Source organism: Rhineura floridana, chromosome 1 (genome assembly GCF_030035675.1).
Source record: "Rhineura floridana isolate rRhiFlo1 chromosome 1, rRhiFlo1.hap2, whole genome shotgun sequence".
Taxonomy (NCBI): Eukaryota; Metazoa; Chordata; class Lepidosauria; order Squamata; family Rhineuridae; genus Rhineura; species Rhineura floridana.
The window spans coordinates 22,823,959-22,846,683 of NC_084480.1; the positions used below are offsets into that span (position 1 = coordinate 22,823,959).

Below are 22,725 nucleotides of genomic sequence, written 5' to 3' on the forward strand. Positions count from 1 at the left end.
TAATTTTTACAAGGGATGCCCTCTCTGTTCACATATAATGTTCTGCAATCTGTTGGTGCTTTTGTGTTGTCACCCTATGTAAAAATTAAGAAGTTCCGTGAGAATTTCTTGGATCAATGGGCCCTGAAAGGTTGGTGGCACCTGTTACATATCCATAGGAGCAGACTGAAGAAAAGCCTATTTCTTCAGAAAGAAGAAAAGAAATGCCCCGTGATCCTTGTTTTGATAGATTCCATCTACATCTCTTTGCTGGGTTTTATATACTCCTGCTGGTGTGCTGTGATTGGCTGCAGAGTTAATCTTCAGAGTTAATCAGAATCCAGTCCTCTGTTGCGGCTGTGGAGTGGGTGGGATGGGTTAAATGTAGGCAATGCAGTCATTTTGGGCTCTCCATTGACTTCAAAGGGGATGTTTTAACTATAGGGATGTCTATTGCAGTAGGAATAACGTTACACCATTTTTGTGGATAGAGCACCTACAAGATCTCACTCCTGCCTTGCGCTTTTTAAAGTCTGCCCAGTTTCTCACTTTTTCCTAGTAGAGTCCTCTTGGCATAAGGGTTACACTGGGTGTTGCCTCTGACACTCCACATGGATATTACTACCCCAGAATATTTTTTTCTGCCAGTTGAGTGTAGAACTCTGCTCATTGGGCTATCTTTGAGGATAGGATCTGTTACATTCAGTAGAAACTCACCATATATTTTCCAGGAATCTCTGTGGCAATAAGAACTAGAACCCCCTCCCAAAAATCAAAGAGATATTCAGGATTTCCTGCAGGTCCCAGATTAAGGTGGCTATGGACCCTACTTTGCAGGGGACAATCCTCTGTTTGAAGGGCTGTCCATTCCAAATCTGCTTTAAAGGCAAAAGAACCCCACGAAAGGATAGCAGCAGGGTCCCCAATGTTTCCCATCACAGTTGTAGCACTTGGACAAGAGACCAAACAAGTACACAGGTCCTAGTCTTCCCCACTATGTGAAGATGTATTTCTATAACAGTTATAGTAATTATTTTCAAACTTACAAGATCTAAACAGGGTGGTTCACGACAGATGCTATTGGAGGTCGCTGATTCATAGGGTCACCATAAGTCATGATCGACTTGAAGGCACATAACAACAACAAAGTAGGCTTCAATCCAGAAATCCTCAGGAGTTGCAAACATGGCACCTGTGGGCACAATGGCATCCTTTCTTAAAGCTTCAGAGTCCCCCACACATCCACCCGGATCATCAGGTGGTAAGAGTGGTTACCTTTTTCTCCCTTGAAAAGTACATGGAGCTGAAAGGGGAACTTAGAAGAGTGACACAGTTCCCCACTTCCTCTTTTGATTCTATTCATTCTACTGGATCTGACTTTTAGCAAGATCCCTTGGAAAAACAAAGTGTGTATACATACATGTTTTCAATTTCTGTCTCCTTGGGACAAAATGATGATATGGGGAAGGGGAAGTGACTGTTGGTATTTTAAAAAATATGTGTGAAATAGGAATAGTTTCATGGTCCTATTTCTTAGCAAAGATATAAACACAAGCAGCAGGATGAGAATCAACCAGTCCACCCTTTCCCTCAGACACAATCTTCTTCAGTAAAAGATAAAGAATGTTTACTCACGACCTTTCATATGTTCAGGAAACATAGACTCTAGCTTAGATGAAATAAAAGTAGAAGTCTCAGTCCATGATAATGGTCATCTTGGAGAGGAGCATGTGCATGCTTCACTCTCCTCAGGCTTAATGGAGAATATGCAAAAACTACCAGACAAAAGAGGAGGAAGAGAAGCCAGGTAACCACACCCTTTAGGAAGTTACATCACTGGTAAACGGGATATTTCCCAAATATCCTTTAAAGGGAACATGCAAGTTTGCTTATTCTAACAGTGACCAGGGTGGGTTGTGCTCATGGGACTCAACCAAAACTCCAAATGTGCCCACAGACCTAAAAATGTTGGCAACCAGCCCTGACTGATCAACTGTTATGGGCTGACAAGACCTCCATCAGGTGCAATGAATGTAATCCCCATGTACTGGTTCTGGGTTAGGGTGACCCCAATATTTTCAAACTCTGACTGCAAGTAAACATGGTGAAAGACAGGTGTTTTAATCTTACATTTGTCTGATTTTTCATTAAAAGGTTGCATATACACTATAAATTTAAAGCACATTATTTTCCCCAGAGAATCCTGGGAACTGTAGTTTACCTCTCACAGAGCTACAATCTCCAGCACCCTTAACAAACTACAGTTCCCAGGATTCTTCAGGAGAAGTCATGTGCTTTAAATCTATGGTATGTATGCAGTTCTCCTCTCATAGAGAAGATATCCATATGTGGCTGAAATGTAAATGAAGGAAATAAAAGTATAAATAATGACAATGTGATTATAGAAATTAAAATCCCTTGATGTTTTCTTGATACAGAAAGTTTGATTGTGTCACATTTTGCCTAAAGCTAGGCAGCAATACATGTGAAAATAAGGACAACTATCCATTGGCTTTGTGCACAGATGTGACTGCAATCTATCAGTAAGAAGTTGTCTCAAAGGAAAACGGCTGAGTCACTTAAAAGTGAATTAGCGTTTTTGTTGCACCTGGATTCGTTCTTTCTTTCTGTATGCTTAGTAACACAGAATGAATTATAATGATGATGATAAATACAGAATTATGAATTGTGCATCAACACAAAATGATTTTGGGATGTACAATTATAGCATAAACAAGAAGCTGAGTGCATTTATATTCACATTATACTCCAATTTCCAAATTATTGAATACAGGGAGACAATGCCTGTTCAGGACACTTCTGCCCTGCATCAGCCTTGAGACTCATGTGCACAGATAAAACAAGCCTCTGTACACAAGCCCATGTTGTGCAACCAGTTCTTCTCCCAGCCTAGTTTTTGAGACTTATTATAAAATTGGTGATATAGTTGGCCAGCTGTTCAGAAAGAGATGCTGGGTATCTGGGCTCAGTATTTCCTACCAAACAGCTAAACAGTACAACATGCAATTGTTTAACAAGGGTCCATTTATGCAGCCCCCATTTGGATGAAAGTCTTCATGTGCTGCCTACATTCCTTCATTCATAAGTACTCTGTTAATGTTGCCATTTCAGAAGTCTTTAAGGATCTGCCACAATTGTTGTTGTGGTTAAGAGGTTCTGTGCTAGGTTTCTTCTTCAGTCTTGATCAATCAGCTTAAAGTACCCAAGCAAAATGTTGGTTAGATCCAGTCGATGATTCTTTTCTAACAAGGGCAATATCTGTCTATTTCATCCAGCTGTTATTCACATTTTTTAAAAATGAGAATATTTACAGGGTGATTATTAGTTGGGAAAGACAGGTGTCGATGGGCCCATAAGTGGGGTTCTTGTAGTGATAGGAAATCTCACAATCAGAGAGAGGCTTCCATGACATTAGGAGGATGTGTGAATCGGACCTCTGAATGAGTCCAGTGTCAAGAAGGTTAGTTCCTCCCCCTTTCCATTGCCCAAGGCAGGAAATCTGAGTTTCCACCTTCCTTCATCTACAGTCTCAAAAAAGGTCTCCGCTTTTAAGTGACTTTCAATACTTCACCCATTTAAATGGCCTTCACTTGCCCTCACTTTTATTTTCCCTCATTGATACAATGAAGCCACAATGGTGTCAACTTACATGACTGTCACCCAGTGACACCAACATTATATTATCCTGTTCACAATGTGATCCCTGATCAGATGAGATTATCCACGTTCCTAATTCCGTCAGAAGAAAGTACCAGCATTTAGGGAAAATAATCGTCCTCAGACTGCGTTTCCCAGCCTTTTGGTCCCCAGATGCTGTTGGACTGCAACTCCCATCAGCCCCAGCCAGCATGGCCAGTGGTCAGGAATGATGGGAACTGTAGTCCAGCAACATCTGGGGACCCAAGGGTTGGAAAGGGCTAGTATATTTAAAAAGGGTGAACATTTGCACAACCTACAGAGTTTTTCAGAAAATGTTCTCACTAGTTTCAACCCCAAAACTGAAACGTGCAAATGTTCTTCTCATGCAAGGTAGGACAAGCCCAGAGAAAACCAAATACATGCAGACCCCCCCCCCCAAAAAAGTTCTCTCTCTATCTCGCATGAAGAATGTTTCAGGCACAAATACATCAGTGTATCCACTTTGTAGAACTACAAAGAGCTACAGCCAGAACAGAACAGAAGCTGGTGCAGATTTAATCTGGGAAGCAACGTGCGAGTGAAGATACTGTCAGGATCCCCTGGAGCAAAGTGCTATGTGTTTCTGTGCAGAAGAAGGCATGTGTTGGTGGAAGCACAAAATGAACGATGGGTTTTGAAAAGACATCAACAGACAGGGGGCATATGGTAGGTGTTAGCAGAGGTGTTCCCCAGTATCTCTCAAAGGCTGCAGACGTAACAATGCATGCAAGACACAATAACGGAGTGCACAGGGCTTCATCAATCAGAGGCGAGAGTGTTCATGTGTAGTTATCAGTGCCTGGAACTCCACAAATCAAGAGCCCCTTCCCCCTGCTTTGATAAGGGGATGCCAATCGAAGGCCTTATCGAGTCTCAACAAACCACAAGGGGAGACAAAGATCCCCACTTCATTTATGGATGGGGAGGGTCCTGAAATGGGGAGGGGGAGACAGCCATCTTTCATTCTCATTGACAGCTTCTGTTTGGAGCGGCCTTGTTTTGTGAATAGAGGAGATATGAACGAACAGCACACGACGGCCGTGGGAGGGAGGGCTTGTGCATTAATCAGGAAATATCAGGGACTTGCAACTGGGCTCGTTGGATGAGCAAAGTGGGGAAGGAGAAGAAGCGGCCGTGAAATCGCGCTTGCACTCAGAACTGGTGCCAGGCCTATAAGAAATGATTTTTTGAAAAATCACAATCAAGGGGACACAATATTGGAAAAATTAAGGGCAAAAATTAAGCACAAAATTAACCATGAGAGGAACTATTGGAATTAGTAAAACCTTGAAGCTAGATGAAACACAGCTAATTCATGGGCCCTGGATCTGTGCCTCATAGCTGGCCCTAGCAGTATCACTGCAGGGACAGATGAAACTGCCTTATTCCAGACTGAACCCTTGCTGTGTGACACTCCTTGTTGTTTCCCCTGCCTGGCAGCGCCTCTCAAAGATCTCAGCAGGCCTTTACTCATTCTGCCACCTGCAGTCTCCACTTTGGGCTGAGATGCCATGCATGGGATGTGCTCTGTTGAACTATGAGCTTCCCCATTCCGTACACGAGAGGGGATGGTATTGAGCAGCCAGCAACCGGCTTGATAAATGGGGAAACCCAGATGTTTTCCCAGCAGAGGAAACAAATGTGATCTGCAACAAAATGTTGCAGGGTAAATGCCCTCCTAATAGCAGAGTTCCTGTTCAGGGTTTCAGTGAGCCATTCCCTCCAAGCAGGGCATCACAATCTCCTTCCTGGTTTCTAATTTTCTTGGCCAGCTGACAGGAAATATTCCATGGCTACCGAGCAGTGGCGGCTGGTAGCTCTATGTCAGCGGGACAGTGGAGTCCACGCTGGATTTTAGTCTGAACTTTCAACGAGCAGTCCAAAGTGCTGAAGCACCTTGGACAGCTCATTGAAAGTTTGGAATAAAACCTGGAGTGGATTCCACTGCTCCACTGACATGATGGAGCCAGCAGCCACCACTGCTACTGAACATACTCCGTTTTCAGTAGAGTGTTTTTTGGGGTGGTAGTGAAAGGGGGGATCTTAGTATTCTTTTAAAAAAATACTTAATTTTTCTACAAACCATGGGGTTTCCCTGATTATGCCAAAATCTTCCTCTTATTTCTCAGTGGCCTTGTTTGGACTCCTTTTCGGTTGGCACTCACCACCTGTGTTGACTTGTTAGAGGGAATGGCAGAGTCTGGGTGCCAAATTCTCTATTTTGGGTCAGCCTGGAATGTGGGTGTACCAAGGATGTTTTCATTGTTTTCATATCTTCTTTATGCGCAGATGCCAAAACCAGACAATGCCACTGTGTAACCTTTGGGCAATTTGAGATATTTGGCTCCAGTTTTACAGTAACGGAGAAAGCTGAACATGCGTTCAGACAATAATAAATGGTGAGAACTCATGGCAAATTACTAGGATACAAGCAAATAACCACTACATATTGAAGTAGTACAGCTAAACAGGTTCTTCTTCATCCCCTTCTCCTGACAAAGGATATGTTAGCGCAAGTATGTGCTCTATGGAGCACAAGTCATGGGATTGCATCCAATGGTAGTCAGAACAAACCCACTGAAATTAACAGATGCATCTAATTTAGTGGTGGCTGGTCCATTAGGGCAATTGGGGCTCTGCCCCACCAACCTCTGCCAGCCCCTACTTGCCTGCCTTCTTACTTATATCCAGTCCAGGGGGTGGCCCTGGCTGTCAGCTTCCCTCTTCTTAATCTCAGTGCCACCATTGTTCAGCAGGGAGGAGGACGGGGGCAAAACTAGCATTAGTCAGCTCTGCCTGCCATTGGCTCTGGCTCCACCTACTGTCGGGCTCTCTGCTCTCCGCCCCACCTGCCCCAATAGGCGCCAGCACCACTGTTTTAGGACCATTAATTTGGCACCTGGACTAATAAGGGGTTTATTTCCAGAAGTAATGACTGGGGTCCCCCAAACAGAATGTGTTTCTACAAGTGATAAGACTTTGTTGATGTGTTGATAAGACTTTGTACTCTCTGTGTGTGTGAAAGAGGAAGCTGGGTCAGGTTGACTCCTTTTGTTCTTCCAAGGAATGGAGATCCCTCTGTGTGTGCATTAAGAAGGTGGAGTCCAAGATGTGCCCTTGTCAACTGAAAACATTTGGGAGGAGTTATGACTGGGAATCTCCAGAATGGATGGCTGCTCTTGGAGATTCTCCCAGTTGCTGGAATGCTTAGGGAAGGTGTGTAATAGGTGTGGGGTGTCTAATTGCCCAGAATAGCATCAGGTGTAGAGAAAGGAGGGCTGGGAGGGTAGGTGAGGTAGGCAGGGGCGGTGTGTGTGGAGCCTCCATGGGCAACATTTTGTAACCACCTACCTATAGGATGCTGGGCCCAGTGTCCTGTAGGACCCTGCAGAGTTGCACTGCGGAACGGAGAGTATTGAGCGAGCTTGTGTGTGTGTGTGTTTGAATCTTTGCTAAGATTCTACCTTCCCTGCAAACTAGTCAGGCAGAGACTTTAAGCTTTAAAATAAGAAATAACTATTCTGGAAGTACATGTTTGATAGGAAAGGGTCCTATATCTAGCTAACTACTAGCTAAGTTGGAGAAGCAAACATTGAGCCCAGTGCTTGCCCTCATGCTTGGAGGAGAGGGAGAGACAAAGGAATATGTCTGCTCCCCTCTCAAGAGAAAGAAGAAGACTGGGAAGGAGAGAAGGAACTGGGATCAACATCCTTTGCATATCAGTCTAGCAGGAAGGGAGAGAGAGCAGGAGATCAAAGGGATAGGTATAGCCTAGCAACCAAGAGGTCTCCTCTCTAGCTACCCTTTTTTAACTCCATGCAGCCTCAACCCAAGTTGGAGTTGAACCACATATATTCCAACACTACCATCATCAGAGTGTAGCCATTGTTGGAGGATTCAGAACAGACAAACAAAACAACTTCTTCACACAACAGCACATAGTTAAACGACGGAACTCGCTCCCACAGGAGACAGTGATGGGCTGGTGGCCACCAACTTGGATAGCTTTAAAAGAAGATTAGGCAAGTTCATGGAGGATAAGGCTTTCAATGGCTGCTAACCATGACGGCTCTTTTCTGCCTCCACTGTTGGAGGCAGTGTGCTTCTGAATACCAGTTGCTGGGAAATGCAGGAGGGGAGAGTGCTGTTGCGCTCAGGTCCTGCTTGTGAGCTTCCCAATGGGGCATCTGGTTGACTACCATGAGAACAGGATGCTGGACTAGATGGGCCATTGGCCTGATCCAGCAGGTCTGTTCTTATGTCCTTATCCAAAAAGAGGCCTTATCCCAGTACTTGACTGCTAGAATGAGAGTGTCCTGGACAGAAACCCTCAGCTTTTAATCTTACCTGCAGAGTAGTGTAATATATGATGTTCCTCCAGAAGTGTGAGAAATGCACTTGGCACATGCTCAGAGGTCCATTTATCAGCGCTTCAAGAGTCCCTGGACTGAAATCTAGCTTTCCAAACAGGTTCTGGGGCTAAGCGTCAACAAACTTTAAGCCTCCTGTTCCTCTCCCTCTTGCCTCCATAGCACCTATGAAAACCATCCTCTCTGCCTGGATAAGTCTCTAGCATTCCAGACGTGTGCGTGAGTCAGTGGGCAACACTCTGCACAGGCTCAGAGACACTCTCTTCTTTAGGATGGCACCACAAGGCTAAGCTTTGGGGCTGTAAAATTGAATCTAGGTCCGACCCTACACCTCGGGGCATTAAGACTCTTTTTGACGGGCGTTTGCTACCAGAAGAAGTTCTCCGACTGCCGTCGTCTCCATCCTAGAATCCTTGGGCGGGGGAGGGGAGGAACAACTTTACCGGTTAGACTGATGATGCTAGCCTGCCAAAGCCACGGAGGGCGGGGAGGGGGAGAGAAGAGGGAGGGAGCTCACTGTCAAATGAAGAGGCTGAGATTCTAAAAAAAACCCCGTCCCTCCCCACTCGTCTGGCAGAAGAAGAATAAATCCCATTTGCTCAGCGGGACTTACTTCCGAGGAAACACGCCCAGACTCAGGCTAGAAGGGAGACGAGGTGGCGATGGATGGATGGACGGGTAGGGTAGGGGGGGCGTCAGAAGAAGGCGGGAGGGGGGCAGCGATGCGCTTTCCCTGTCTGGCCAGCTAGCGCGCTGCTCCGCTCCGGCGTTGCTGGAGCCCCCTGGAGGGGAGGCGTCAGGTGCCTGACCTTTCCTGCCACCTCGCCCAGCCTGCCTATAAAGGCGGGCCAGCCGAGGAGGCAGAAGCAGCGCCGCGCTCAGGCTCAGCCGCCCACTCCCCGCCCGCCAGCCCGCCTCCTTCCAGCCGAGCGCCGTCTAGCCGCCCCGTCGAGGCGAGGAACGCACCATGGCGCGCCCCGAGTGCCCGCTGCCGCCGAAGCCGCGCTGGCTCTTCTCGCTCCTGGGGCTCTTCGCCTTTGCCCTGTTGCTGGAGGGACGCGGCGGCGGCGCCGCGCCCTTGCAAGGCGGCGAGGGAGCGCCTCCGATGGCCAAGATCTACCCTCGGGGCAGCCACTGGGCAGTGGGTGAGTAAAGGCAGGCGTGGTCGCCACTGGGGCGGGCTTTTTCGCTTTCTTTCCCCCGAACGCCGCCGCTGGCGCTTTACAGAGGGACGGCAGCCGGGGGAGAAATAAACGCTACGAGAAAAAGAGAGGTCTCGGCCGCGACGAGTGGAGAAGTTTCTACCCGGGGAGCTTAATAAGCGATTGAATACATATCAGGCATGGAGAGTTGAGCGCAGGGGAGGGTCGTGAGACTGACGGGGGAGAGTGAGGTTCGGAGCTCAGGAAGTATTCTCCGGTACTTATCCCCCAACTTTGACAAGCCGGTCCCCCCCATCAGTCATCACTCAGCATGGAGAGCATCCATCCGCCCTTATCATAGGACACCCCCCCACGCCTTCACTTCTAGTGGCCGTCGATTCCAGTTTGCGCGCCCTGAAGCCGCCCTCCCGATCACTTCTCGCTGTTTTGTGTCCAATTGCTCAGGGTAGACGTGTGGAGGGGGCATAGGGATCCGTTAGAACTGATCCCCCCCCCCGGTTTGGAAACGAAATTACTTCTTCACACAGCTCATCAATTCGGGGGACTTTTCTACCATGAAGTCACCACTAATTTTGGTGGGGAAGAATTCCATCAGTTGGGTTTGATTGGCCTTGACAAGTGGGTCAACAAAAGGTTGCAGTGTGGAGTAGGGAAGGAAAGGTCTGTCGATTTCAGTTCTCTCAGTTTCTCATTTTTCTAGTTTTAAGTTCAGCTCTCTGTATTTCTACAAAAAATTGATTTTTTTTTAAATCATGAAAATCCTTCAGCATTTTAGTGTGACTTTCTCCTACTAAACACATTTTTGTGCGCTGTTTAGACGAATGCAGGCATTTTTTTGCAAGCAATTTCTTGTAACAGAAAGCATTTTTGTATGCCATTTTCATGAATGCCTTCATTTTTATGCACATTTCCCCCTAATATGTGCATTTCTGTAGACATTGGTTGGGAAATTTGAATAAGTGTGAATTTGGAAGGATGGCTAAGTTTCTGTTCTCATGTAGTTTCTGAAAGTGTGGATTTAATAAATTCTGCTTTAAATGCAAACTGAATCGATTTTCTCCCCTATCCTTAGTGTGGAGTGCACCTGTTCAATGTCCCACAATCAGACAGCCATGTCTTCTTCCAGGATACTCCACAGCATTCTGTGCCAAATGAGCATTCTTGGTCCTCAGTGGACTGCTATTGGATTCCCCCTCACTTGCTTATCCCCCCCACATCCTTTTTTTTGTAGTTGGGATTCCCCCCCCCCCAAGCCTGGTGCCGATACCTCCTTGTTGAGTGGGAGTGGCACCATTGGGGCTACATAAAAATCCAAACTCAGAAAACTGAGTTTGCTGCTAGTACATATCGTAGGATAGCTAAATGGAATCTCCGTTGTCAGAGGGAGCATAGCTCGGAAGACCAGGTGCTGAGGACAAACAATGGGGGAGCACTGTTGCCTTCAGTTAATGCCCAGCTTCTGAACTTGCTAGAAACATCTGGCTGGCCACTGTTGGAAACAGGATGCTGGACCAGATGGATCCTTGGTCTGAGCCAGCAGGGCTTGTGTTATGTTCTCATTGCACAGGCATCTGTCACATCTTCTTTAGTTTCAGGATGTCCTGTTGTAAGGAGCAAAGGTTGTACTAGATGATCAATAGGATCCCCACTGGGTTGGACTCTGCATCTCCTTATAAAACGGATGTCTTGCTTCTGCCATGTGCCAAATCAGACCTGTTGGTCCATCTAGCACAGAATGGTCTACACCGACTGGCAGCAGATTTCCAGGGTTTCACAGGGGTCCTCCCAGCAATAGCTGGAGATGCAAGGAACTGAACCTGGGACCTTTAGTATGCAAAACATGTGCTCTACTGTAACCCTTCCCCATTCTAAATGGCTTATAAAACAATATATATCTCCAGCTAGCCAGCTCCCCTTTTTTCTGTAACATCCATACATGTGCACTGTCCATTGGTATCTGTCACCTCTTCACCTCTGCCTGGGAGATGGTTCATGCTATACATTTTTCTTCATGCAAACAGTCTTAGATTTCACCAAATCAGTGCATGTATGAACCGAAGTGGTATTCGTGAACCAGGATATCACAGTGTTGGGTAAATATGTGGCTTGCCCCATTGAGAATAATCCCTTGTCTGGGGTTGCATGGCAAAAATTCTGAAGGGTGCTTACCTGTCCATAAAGGCAGCCTGCAGGCATCTCCACAATAGCAGCAGCCCATTTTGTAACCTGGTAATGTTCAGGGATGTGCCTTTTCCCATGCAACTTCATTCATGGTGGTTGGCATGTGTGAATCTGCCTGTAAGTATACTTGGCTACACCCCTTCTGAACATGATAGTACTTCCTAGGGATCTGTCAACTCTGGTTCTCTTAGTTTCTCATTTTTCCAGCCTCTGAACATGATAATACTTCCTAGAGATGGACGGATCTCTGAATTTTGGTTCTCTTAGTTTCGGATTTTTCTGCCTTTTACTGAGTTCTCCACATTTTTGCACTGGTTTGCATTTAAAAAACCCATTTTCCTAATAAACGCATTTTTTGACTAATGTAAGCATTTTTGCTAGCAATTTCTACTGTAAAGCATTTTTGTATGTTATTTTCACTAATATATTTACTTTTATGCACCGTTTCCCCAATATAATTAATTTTTGTAAATATTGGTTGACTGGAGAACTGCATTGCAAAATTTGGACCAGTGTGAATTTTGAAGGACAGTTGTGTTTCAGTTCTCATATTGCTTTAAAAAGTGTGGATTTGATAGCTTCGGCTCGAAATGTAAACTGAATCAAATTCTCCCCCATCCCTACTACTCCCCCCCCCCCAGCTGCTACGATTGCAGAAGATGATACAGACTGCCTGGAGACAGATGACAGCATATTTCAGAGTAAAAATGATATGGTAGAAATGTTGATCATTCCACTATTGTCTGTATTCATGTGTGTGTTATGGGCCTTTAAGTTGATTTCGACTTATGGCGACCCTATGAATCAGTGACCCCCAATAGGGGTCATGAACCACCCTGTTCAGATCTTGTAAGTTCAGGTATGTGGCTTCTTGGCCCAACTAAATTTTACATGCAGTTGCAAGGAACATTGACATAAACCAAAAGAAGCCCCAAAAGGCTTTGATTTTTGAGCAGAGAAGTAGCAGGGGAAATTGACCTGCTTCATCCTTCCCCCCCCCAGCCATTTTTTCCACTCAAAAGTACCCCTTCCCATACTGCTTTTATCCCCCTCCCCCCAGGTTCAAAATGGGTATGACTTTTTCAGGAACCTTATTGTGAAAAAAAGCAGCTGGGTGTGTGTGATTAAGTGGCAAAGTCCCCAGTAGGAAAAGGGTTAAGCACCACATTTTCCCTACACAGCTCCTTCACTCCAAATCACTGCCTCCTGCAGCTAGTTTTTGTTTTGTTTCTTATTTACAAAAAAAAAGTCAGGAAAAGGTCTTTCATGTCTATTTTAGCCCACAATTTTTGCATGTTAAAAAGCCTGCAAGCAAAGCTTGTTTGATTAGAGATCACAGTAGGATAAAAGAAATGAGTGTATACTCTGGACAATGACTCTTCTGTCATGCTACCTTGAATATCCATGATCACGTGGTTTACACAGTGTGTTTGTGCATGTAAACACTTACCCAAAAGTCAGGATCACTCACATGGATGAAAAATACACTGAGTAAATTAAGCCTTTGCTGTGAGTTCCTGTTCGGAAGAAATAGTTATTCTTTTGGATATATATTATATATATCAGTTCATACTCCTCCACTTATCAGCCTGTTGAGAAACTCCCCAGTGAGTTTGCCTGTAAGTCATCTAGGTTCCTAGCATTAATCTACTACCCAAGTGAGATCCTTTTTATTGGAAAATCTCTGATGTCAAAAGTGTGTTAATATATTGCTCAGAGAATAAAACAGAAGAGACTGCCACATTTCAGGAAAGTCAGAGGATGCCTGTTTAGCTCCAGCATGAAACCCTTAAACCCTTAGGACAGGTATCACCAATCTTCTAAGAGTTCATGGACATACTTGAATTTTTTAGCAAGCACTGTGGGCACCACCCTCTCTTCCCCCTTCCCGCCCCCAGACAGGAGAAAGAGGGAAATCATGCATGTGCATACTTTGCTTTTTCAAGGGACCTGGATAAAATAATTATTCTGAGCATTGAAAAATACAGAGGTGGAAGAGGAAGTGGGGAAGAGTGTCACTTTTCCTACTTCTCTTTCCATTCTATGTACTTTTCATAGTAACAAAAAGTAATGACCTCGTGACCAAGGGGGCAGTGGGGGGGGGGCTAAGAGGCTCCATGGGTTACTGGGAAAGATCTCAAGGGTGTTATTGCACCTACAGGTGCCACGTTGGTGACCTCCGCCCTAGGATTTTAGTATGGCTGGGTGCTTCATTTACCTCTTTGGAAATTGATTTTAACATGCATTAGTTATCTCCAGCACCCTTTAACCACCACATCCTATTAACAGTGGACGTTCCCCTGTGCGTTGTTATGGGCAAAGTGGCAATTCTAATCCACTTTAGAGATCTTGATTGGAAAACCATTAACTCTCTCTCCTGGATAAATTAGAGTGAAGTACAAGGGTGTGAGCTTGTGCACATGGTATTTTTCCATGCCCATTTTGAGCATGGCACACTGACTTCCAAAGACATGCATTCTTTGGGTAGATGCCAACCAGCACTTAGGCTAATTAATATAACATAACAGAGCTTGGAAAAGTTACTTTTTTGAACTACAACTCCCATCAGCCCAATCCAGTGGTCATGCTGGCTGGGGCTGATGGGAGTTGTAGTTCAAAAAAGTAACTTTTCCAAGCTCTGCAACTTACAAAGCAAGCTGTAAATAACGACATCATGTCTCTGCCTGTAAGCACCCTAAATAGTTTCTAGACCCTGTTAATTCTCATCCCGGACCACAGCATGGCAGAGAACAGGGGACTGTGAAGTAGGGTCTCATATATTTCAGAAAAATATCCACTCTACCTGATTGCTAACTTTATTTTTCTTTTTAATTTTTAAGAAGGAGTGTTTTGGGGTGGGGCAAAAAGCTTGACGAGAGACAAAGGGAAGGGTGGTGCAAGAAGAAGGAACAAGGTGCTATGGGCAGTTGAAATGCCACACATGAGCATCTGCTCTGTAAGCCGGAGGGCCAAGGTTCAATCCCCGGCATCTCCTGGTACGGCTGGAAAGGACCCCTGCCTGCAACCCTGGGGAGCTGCTGCCGGTCAGTGTAGGCGATACTGGGCTAGATGGACCAATGGCAGTTCCCTACGTTCCCTTTTTGTGTGTGCGTGAGAACTGGAAGCCTCGCTGTGCCGTTGGGAGCTTTCTTTGTTGGCAAACCAGGACAGAGGAAGGAACATCAATATCAGGGTCATCTGTTTTCTGCACTAACAACCCTCCAATATTTCCCGCGATTAGTGCTGTGATTTTAATAACGTTGATATACATCACATTTATGGAGGTTGTTAGCTGCCCTGGGCTCCTTGTGAGGAAGGGTGTGGTTTATCGCTAGTCGGGCGGTATATAAATTTAATAAATAAATAAATAAATAAATAAATAAATATTGTTCATCAAGAAAAGGGGTTGCATCCAACTATGTTCCATTCAGGTCTATTAATTGCAATGATTCTACTATGAGTAGAGTTTAGTTGGCTACAACCCAAGGTGAATTCCATGGCAAGTATAAATTCCATGGCAAGAATCTCCCACCTCCACCCTGGCCAGGATCATGGACCCACACAGTATTGTAATGGCAAATTCAGAAGTGCAAGGTCCCTTCATGATAGTCACATCACACTCAATCACAGCCACACACCCTTTCCCGCCTTCCCTCATCTCCCTTGCTCTTTGGGTGAAGTCCACACTCCATTACAACAGACATCCCCAAAAGCCAATCAGCATGAAAGAGGAAGCTGTGTGTTGGCTACTGAGAAGAATCTTCTCAGTGGCTGACACACCTCCTTTCACTCTTATTGGCTCTAATCAGCATGAAAGGATGAGGAATCTTCTCAGTGGCTAACACACTCCTCTTTCATGCTGATTGGCTTGTACATATGGACCTGGCTAGGACCCTGCTCCCAAATGAAGTAATGGGTCTATGCAACCCGTGTAATGTTGGATGACTAAACCCCCGGACCCACAAAGGGCACTGAAGCATTACCTCCTGGCCACTTAAATCTCATTCGGCAGCGCTGTCGGCTTCTGAGATTTAACCAGGCAACACAATATGTTTCCAAGGATTTTTTTCCCCAGTCATGAGAGCTAGAAACTCATTTTATCTTTAGTGAAAGAGAGGTGGAGATTTCCTGGAAAACTTCTGGACAATATTACCACATTCTGCATTGGTGCGGAATGGCAGAATAAGCAGAACCCTGATCATAACAGCTGCCACCATCACTCTGGCTTGGTATTCTTATAAGGCTACCAAGTTGGGTGCAGTCCCATCTGATCCAGGCATTCCTTGCCAGATGATAGGATTGCAGGTGTCGGCACTGTTTTTCATGGCATTCCGGTTCCTCTTTCAGGGCACTTTATGGGCAAGAAGAGCAGTGGAGATTCTCCTTATATATATGAAGAACGAAATGAGCCCTCCTTCTCTTTGCTACCTGATAACATCAAGCAGCTGGGAGACTATCTGCACTGGGAGGAGACATTCAAGCAGTTCCTCCGGCTTCTCGAGGGGAACGAAAACCACGGCTCTCAAGTTCTCAGGGAAGAATTGCCATTTCTTGCCAAGAGCACTTGGGGGGTGGAGGACAACGGCAGCCTCAAAGATGTAAGTGTGAATGCTCCCAATCACAAAGTGGTATTAATGCCCCTCATCAGCGCCACCATCACCCCGCATCAGTGGGGAAAAGGCAGCTCCATCAGCCACTGCTGCACTCCCTTGCAGAGAGGAGCCCTTTGCACCTCCCTTCTGTTCAGAACAGAAGACAGAGTGGGTGGTTGTCCAATGAAATGTAGGCATTTGCGTCGGGGGGGGTAGTGGCTAATCCAGTGCAAACAGGAATGAGCAGAAACAGCAAATTGTCTTTTATGCATTTTGGATTTTTTAGGGGATTTTTACTAAGAACTTTCATGGGTGCCATAAGAGGCACTGTTGGGCACAGTGGTGCCCATGGGTGCTATGTTGGCGACCCCTTACGTTTTTTAATCTAAATCAGACAGTAAATATCCAACCACGTTAAAATCCATTAAGCCAGTGACATCATTAAACACACCTTGTAGAAATCTTTCTCTGCTGTATTGGATCAAATTCTTTTATCCCATGCAGGGTCAGGTCGTATGCAGAGTCAGTCGTTGCTTCATCTAATCCTGTATTGTATACACTGATGAACAAAACTCAGGATCAACTTTGATGCCCCCAGTCCTGCTGCACCTGAGATTATTTAACTGAAGATGTCATGGACTGGCCCTGGACCCGCTTACACATGCAAATCATGTGCTTTGCCCACTGAGTGGTGGCCCCTCAATCGTTGCTCTGGTGATCCATTAGCTTCTGTAAGATGCAAAGAGGATTGCTAGCCACAGGGTGAATTGGCCTTGACATTAAGGTGGCCAGTTTTACATTGCTAAAAAAGGTCACCAAAATATATTTTTCAAGCAAAAGAGGACACCACCATAAAATTTGCATATGGTAATTTATATGTCCAGATCCTCCGTGGCGCAGAGTGGTAAGCGGTGGTAACGCAGTCGAAACTCTGCTCACGGCCGGAGTTCGATTCCAATGGAAGGAGGAAGTGGAATCTCTGGTAAAAGGGGTCGAGGTCCACTGAGCCTTCCATCCATCCATGGTTGGTAAAATGAGTACCCGGCATATGCTGGGGGGTAAAGAAAGGCTGGGGAAGGAACTGGCAATCCCACCTCTAATATACGGTCTGCCTTGTAAACGTTGCAAGACGGCACCCTAAGAGTCGGAAATGACTCACACTATAAGTGCAGGGACACCTTTACCTTTTTTAATTTATATGTCCAGGTGTATATTTTGAAATAATGGCTATGATTTCAACAGAAACACAACAAATCTCACCACAGTGGGGAAGACACTAGGCAACTTGTGTGCCTACACAGTCTGCTGACCAGGTGCTGCTAAATGTTGGGGGCAATTTCGAGGTCCTCCTGCTCTCTGCTTTTCATTGTTCCTTATTTTTAAACCAGAATTTGACTGGGCAGCCCTCACATAGAGGACATCTTCAAACAGAGGACTGCCTTCTGCCAGCCCTTCAAAACAGAGGACTGTGCTCAGTAAAGTAGGACACATGGCTACCATACATTGAAGAGACACAATGAGGGTATGTCATCTGTTCTTATTTGCCTAGAGAGGGGGAAGGTTCTTCCTCACTGGAGGTCTTCAAGCAGAGGTTGGACAGCCATCTTTTGGGGAAGATCTAGTGCTAGATTTCTTGCATTGGTCAGATCTAGACCAGATGACCTACAAGACCTCTTCCAAGTCTATGATTCTGTGATAGGGAGATTATGTCCTTCAACAGTGTCCTATTCCCACCTCCATGGTCACCCAAGAGAAGTCTCCTCTTCTGATAGTATCCTTCACTAGTTAATTGTTAAAAGCAAGTCTGCACAGAGAGAGGATTGTAGTATATATGCCCAGCACCGATCCTGAGTTTTGCTATCACCTGCATCTTCAGGAAGAATGAAATGCTGAATTTGTAGACAAGGGAACTCAAATCCTCAAGGATTTCCCCCCCCCCCAAGATGGAGGCAACAAGACTGAAATTTCCATGATGAGACTCAAACTCCGGCACCAAACGTTCGTACTTGGTTGCATGGGTTAGATTATGAAAATCGTACGTCTGAAACCTTGAAGATATACTTTTGGGATTAGCGGGGAAATCTACCCAACTAAACCCACAAAAAGGCTCCATCTATTTTATTTCCAGTATCTTGCTTAGAAGGTCTTCTAGCCCTCCTAGCAGCAAGTGCTTTTAGGCAACACGTTTGAGCATTCATCTTGATTTGTCTGTAAGATTAGGCAATGTTGGCTATTTAATGAGCATTCATTTGGATTTGTTTGCAGGGAGGTTAGATGACGCTGCATCAAAACAAATATTATCCCATACTCCCCACCCCTGTGCATTTCCCCATCACTTTCCTCATCACAAAAAGTCTGATTTTTTTTTTTGCGGGGGTGGGGGAGGTGTAAGACCTCCTAACCAACTACAGTTGTGTAACCTGAATTTGCCGATAACTGAACAGTGACAGCTTGGAAGCATCCTGAGGTCCTTTTAACTGAAGATGGCAAAGGACTGGATCTCGAACTTTTAGCCTGCACAGCAAGTTCTCAGCCTCTCAGCTGACAGAAAGTGTTGTTTTAGCTTGATAAAAACATAAATATGTTGTAGCAGCTCTAATTGCTACCACGAGATACCTGTGGCCTTGCATATGTCAGGGGAGAAACAGCTATCCCTTTCTGATTATTTTGATTTAGTTTTCTAGAAGGACAGCTTGATTTCTACGTTGTGCTTAGGGCTACAGTGAATGTGTTACTGTCCCCAGAAACGACTTATCCATGTTCTGACATCATAACATTCCACATTGTTTGCCCCTTCGCCTCTGTGATATACACAGACAATCAATTCAAAGAGGCTGGTAGTCTTAATGGTACAGTCCAGGGTGGACTGATTTTATATCAAGGCAATTTGAACCAGTGATTTAAAGAATGGTTTAAATCCCCCCCGGGGGGGGGGGAGGCAAATTTAAATCATTTATGTCAATCCAGTTTCTTTTTTTCAACCCACTTTCCCAGTTTGTAATTCATGCATTTCCTGAACAAGAGTGCATATTAACCGGTTGCTATAACCATGAAAAATATTGGTTTGCAACTAAATCAAGCCTTTATATGGCTTTATCATGCTTTGGTTACACAGCCCACAAGAAGCATTTTGCTTTTGCTACCCAACTATATCTGATTCAAGGTAAGGGATGGCAATTATACCATGGTTTTCACTGGGGCAAGGGGAAGGTCTGTAGCTCAGTGGCAGAGCATCCACTTCCCAAGCACAAGAGCCCTGGTTTGCTCCCCAGAATCTCCAGGCGGGGCTGAAAGAGACCTCTGTCTGAAGCTCTGGAGAGCTGCTGCCAGTCAGGGTAGACAATACTGAGCTAGATCTGCTCAGTATAAGGAAGCCTCCTATGTTTATGGCACCAGTCAGGATCACATTATTTGCAGAGAAGGAATGCAGTCCAATACAGAGTTACATATGTAATGCTGAGAGCTACACATCCACAGCTTTCCAAAAAGCAAGGCTAGTAATTACTAGGCACAGCAGGTTTATTATTAAGTCATTGATTTTTAGCGATCCTGGTACAGTCATCCACTGTACCATCTCAGAATACACATGAGAGCTGGCTGGCTCGGAACTACTCCCCACATTCAACTCTCCTTGCACACGGGCCAAGAGGCGTTCTTTTTCTCTGGTGTTCAATTTCCCCATGTGCTGTGAGATTTTGCCACGAGGGTGCTTTTGAGCAAGCAGTTTTCCATGTGCATTCAGAGATGGTGGCATCACAAAAGAGGGCTGTGTTATAGGTTGCAGGTGGATATTCAGCGTGGTCCTTCAGCTCAGTCCATGCATCACTGAGGTAGTATGGCAGCAGGCAGGGTGGGGTGGGAGCTCCCCTAAAGTAATCTTCCCCCCAAAGTACTTTGTAGAATGTGTGATTAATACATGGAGCTGAGTGTCACAAAACGATGAAACTGAGGTTATCATACTTTGGACACATCATGAGAAGACATAATTCACTAGAAAAGACAATAATGCTGGGAAAAACAGAAGGGAGTAGAAAAAGAGGAAGGCCAAACAAAAGAGGTGGATTGATTCCATAAAGGAAGCCACAGGCCTGAACTTACAAGATCTGAACAGGATGGTTCACAACAGATGCTATTGGAGGTCACTGATTCATAGGGTCGCTGTAAGTCGAAATCGACTTGAAGGCACATAACAACAACAAAGAGTCACACGATGTGGTGACGCCCACAGACTTAGATGTCTTTTTAGAAAAGGGTTAGGCAAACTCATGGAGGGTAGACCTATTGGCAGACGTTTGCTGTGCTAGCTAAATGGAACATCTGTGCTGAGTAGGATATAGGAAGCTCTTTATACTGAGTGAACCCATTGGTCTTTTGAGCTCTGGAGATGCTGGGGATTAAACCTGGGACTTTCTGCTTGCAAAAGCAGATACTCTGTCACTGAGATACGGTCCTTCCCCTAGCTACAGCATTGACAATGGATACCAGTTGGAGGGGAACAAACAGTGGAGAAGGGTCGTTGTCTTTATGTCCTCTTTGTGGGCTTCTCAGGGGCATCTGGCTGGCGACTGCAGGGAACAGGTTGCTGGTACAGATGGGCCTTTGGACTGATCCAGCAGGGATCTTCCTACATTTTTGTGATTATCTCCCACATGACCTGGATAGCATATGCAAGCTTCAGTTGCATGGAGCTGCCCCATTGCATTGTGGCTTCCCAGTCCATTGATTCTTTCCTGTAAAGGAAAAACATGGTAAGGATGATCTTCTGTGACTGATGCTTCTATATGTTGCTGTGGTATACCGAGATAAACATTGGAGGAACGTTTCATTTGATCAGCATTTTGATGGTCCATAGCCACAGCAACAAGAAGAATCCAAAATTGCAGTCAACTGCAGAAAGACATTTTGCTACATAAATGAAGGCGGAATGACTAGTCTTTCACTGCAGCACCGTGAAGACTTAAACTTTGACCTTGTTGGTGCTTGCTTCTCACCGCATAGGGTCAACTTGAGAAATGTGTCAAGCTTTAACTAAATATCTCTTTAGACAGCTGAAATGTAAGTTGAAATCTATGATCCTGCTACTCCCATCCAAAAAAGAGGACAAAGATTTGCACAATGTTTGCATAGGCTAATTTATATGTCTAGATGCAATTTTTTAAAAAAATTGCTAAAATTTAAATACATCTCCCCCTAGTAGGGAAGACTACTGCCCTGGGTTCCTTCGAGAAAGGATGGGGTATAAATTCAATAAATAGTAATAATCTTCCTGCTGTCCAAGTGCTGAGAGCCAGTGTGGTGTAGTGGTTAAGGTGTTGGGCTACGACCTGGGAGACCAGAGTTTGAATCTCCACACAGACACTGCCTCTCAGCCCCAGAGGAAGGCAATGGTAAACCCCCTCTGAATACTGCTTACCATGAAAACCCTATTCATAGGGTCGCCGTAAGTCGGAATCAACTTGAAGGCAGTCCATTTCCATTTTGTCCAAGTGCTAACCATTAACAGGTCAGCTCAGGCCCTTGCTGTCCATTCCCATGGATTTTGTAGCTTTCAACCAAACATGGAGCTGGACGCCCCTTTCAAATATATGATGTCGTCAAATAGAGAACTGCCCTCTGTAAAGTAGGACACCTGGCCACCCTATGACATGATAATGTGTGCCAGAGTGGGGAACCACAGGCCCAGGGAGCCAAATGCAGCCCTCCCGGCCTCTCTGATACCTGCCAAATTCTGATAATGCCTCTTCCTTGCCTGGATGGAGAAGTGTGTGTGTGTAAACTAGCTTACCATAAAAAATATTGCTCCGCCTACTTTTGCCTCCTACTTTCATTCTTTTTTGTTTCTCTCTCTCTCTCTCTTCATCAGATGATGGATTATCTGCTGCAAGCGATGGATAGAAAAGAAAGCTCTCTGAGTTGAAGTGACTGCTTTCCAGCACCGAAGGCATAGAATAATATCCTTAAGAAAGAGACTATTGGTTTCATAAGCATTTTATTGTATATGATAACTGATTATTAAAAAAAAAAACCTTTTGTGTTAAGCAAGATTTTTCCTTTGGCATAAAAATGACCTGCTCACTTGTATTCCTAATACTGGTGACACTCTTTGGCAGTGGGTAGCCTTTTTCTCATTTGAACTGCTTTGTCATATAACAGCCTTCGCCAGCCTGGCGCCCTCCAGATATTTTGGACTGCAACTCCCATCAGGCCCAGCCAGCATGGCTGTGCTGGCTGGGGCTGATGGGGGTCCCAGTCCAAAACATCTTGAGGGCGTCAGGTTGGCAAAGGATGTTGTACATCATTGTCAATGAAGGGTCTTCCAATCCTCTGATGGTACGTTGCCATTCTTCTCGCTGCAATCACTTTGTCTTTTTGTGTTAACAATCATTTGACATTTTTCAACATTCACAGTAAATAAATACGTTTAAAAAGAAAAAAAACTCTTAGGTTGGTATTTTTATTGGTCTAAGATGCTGGGCCCCCTCTAGGATGCCCACCTTAACATGGTGAAGGGGTTTGAGAGTGTTGAAGAAGCTGAGAGCAATGCCGTCAGGAGTCTAGACCGAGAGGCTACACTCCTAGCAGGGGCACCCAAGGTGGAATGGTCAAAGCTGAGACACCAGACTAAGATGCATTCAAAGTCAGAGGAAGGCAATGGTAAACCACCTCTGAATACTTCTTACCACGAAAACCCTATGAACAGGGTATCCAACTGAGGTTATCATACTTTGGACACATCATGAG

General features: G+C 45.2%; 1 protein-coding gene across 2 annotated transcripts; it reads left to right on the forward strand.

The window, feature by feature from the left end:
* The first annotated feature begins 8,933 nt into the window (after positions 1–8,933).
* On the forward strand, positions 8,934–22,385 carry GRP (gastrin releasing peptide). Of its 2 annotated transcripts, none has more exons than XM_061607427.1 (3): positions 8,934–9,193; positions 15,740–15,990; positions 21,848–22,385. In XM_061607427.1, the coding sequence occupies exons 1-3, from the start codon at positions 9,016–9,018 to the stop codon at positions 21,899–21,901; spliced, it is 483 nt and encodes a 160-aa protein (XP_061463411.1). In that variant the 5' UTR covers positions 8,934–9,015; the 3' UTR covers positions 21,902–22,385. The 2 variants fall into 2 exon arrangements, with proteins under 2 accessions (XP_061463411.1, XP_061463410.1); XM_061607426.1 differs by lacking the exon at positions 21,848–22,385 and adding an exon at positions 17,373–17,499.
* Positions 22,386–22,725: the final 340 nt, after the last annotated feature.

Excerpts from the sequence above, each read along its gene's own strand:
- GRP (XM_061607426.1), top strand. The coding sequence starts at position 9,016 with ATGGCGCGCCCCGAGTGCCCGCTGCCGCCGAAGCCGCGCTGGCTCTTC. Across the intron at positions 9,194-15,739 it reads GGGCAGCCACTGGGCAGTGG|GGCACTTTATGGGCAAGAAG; the intron begins GTGAGTAAAGGC and ends TTCCTCTTTCAG. Across the intron at positions 15,991-17,372 it reads ACAACGGCAGCCTCAAAGAT|AATTTGACTGGGCAGCCCTC; the intron begins GTAAGTGTGAAT and ends TTTTTAAACCAG.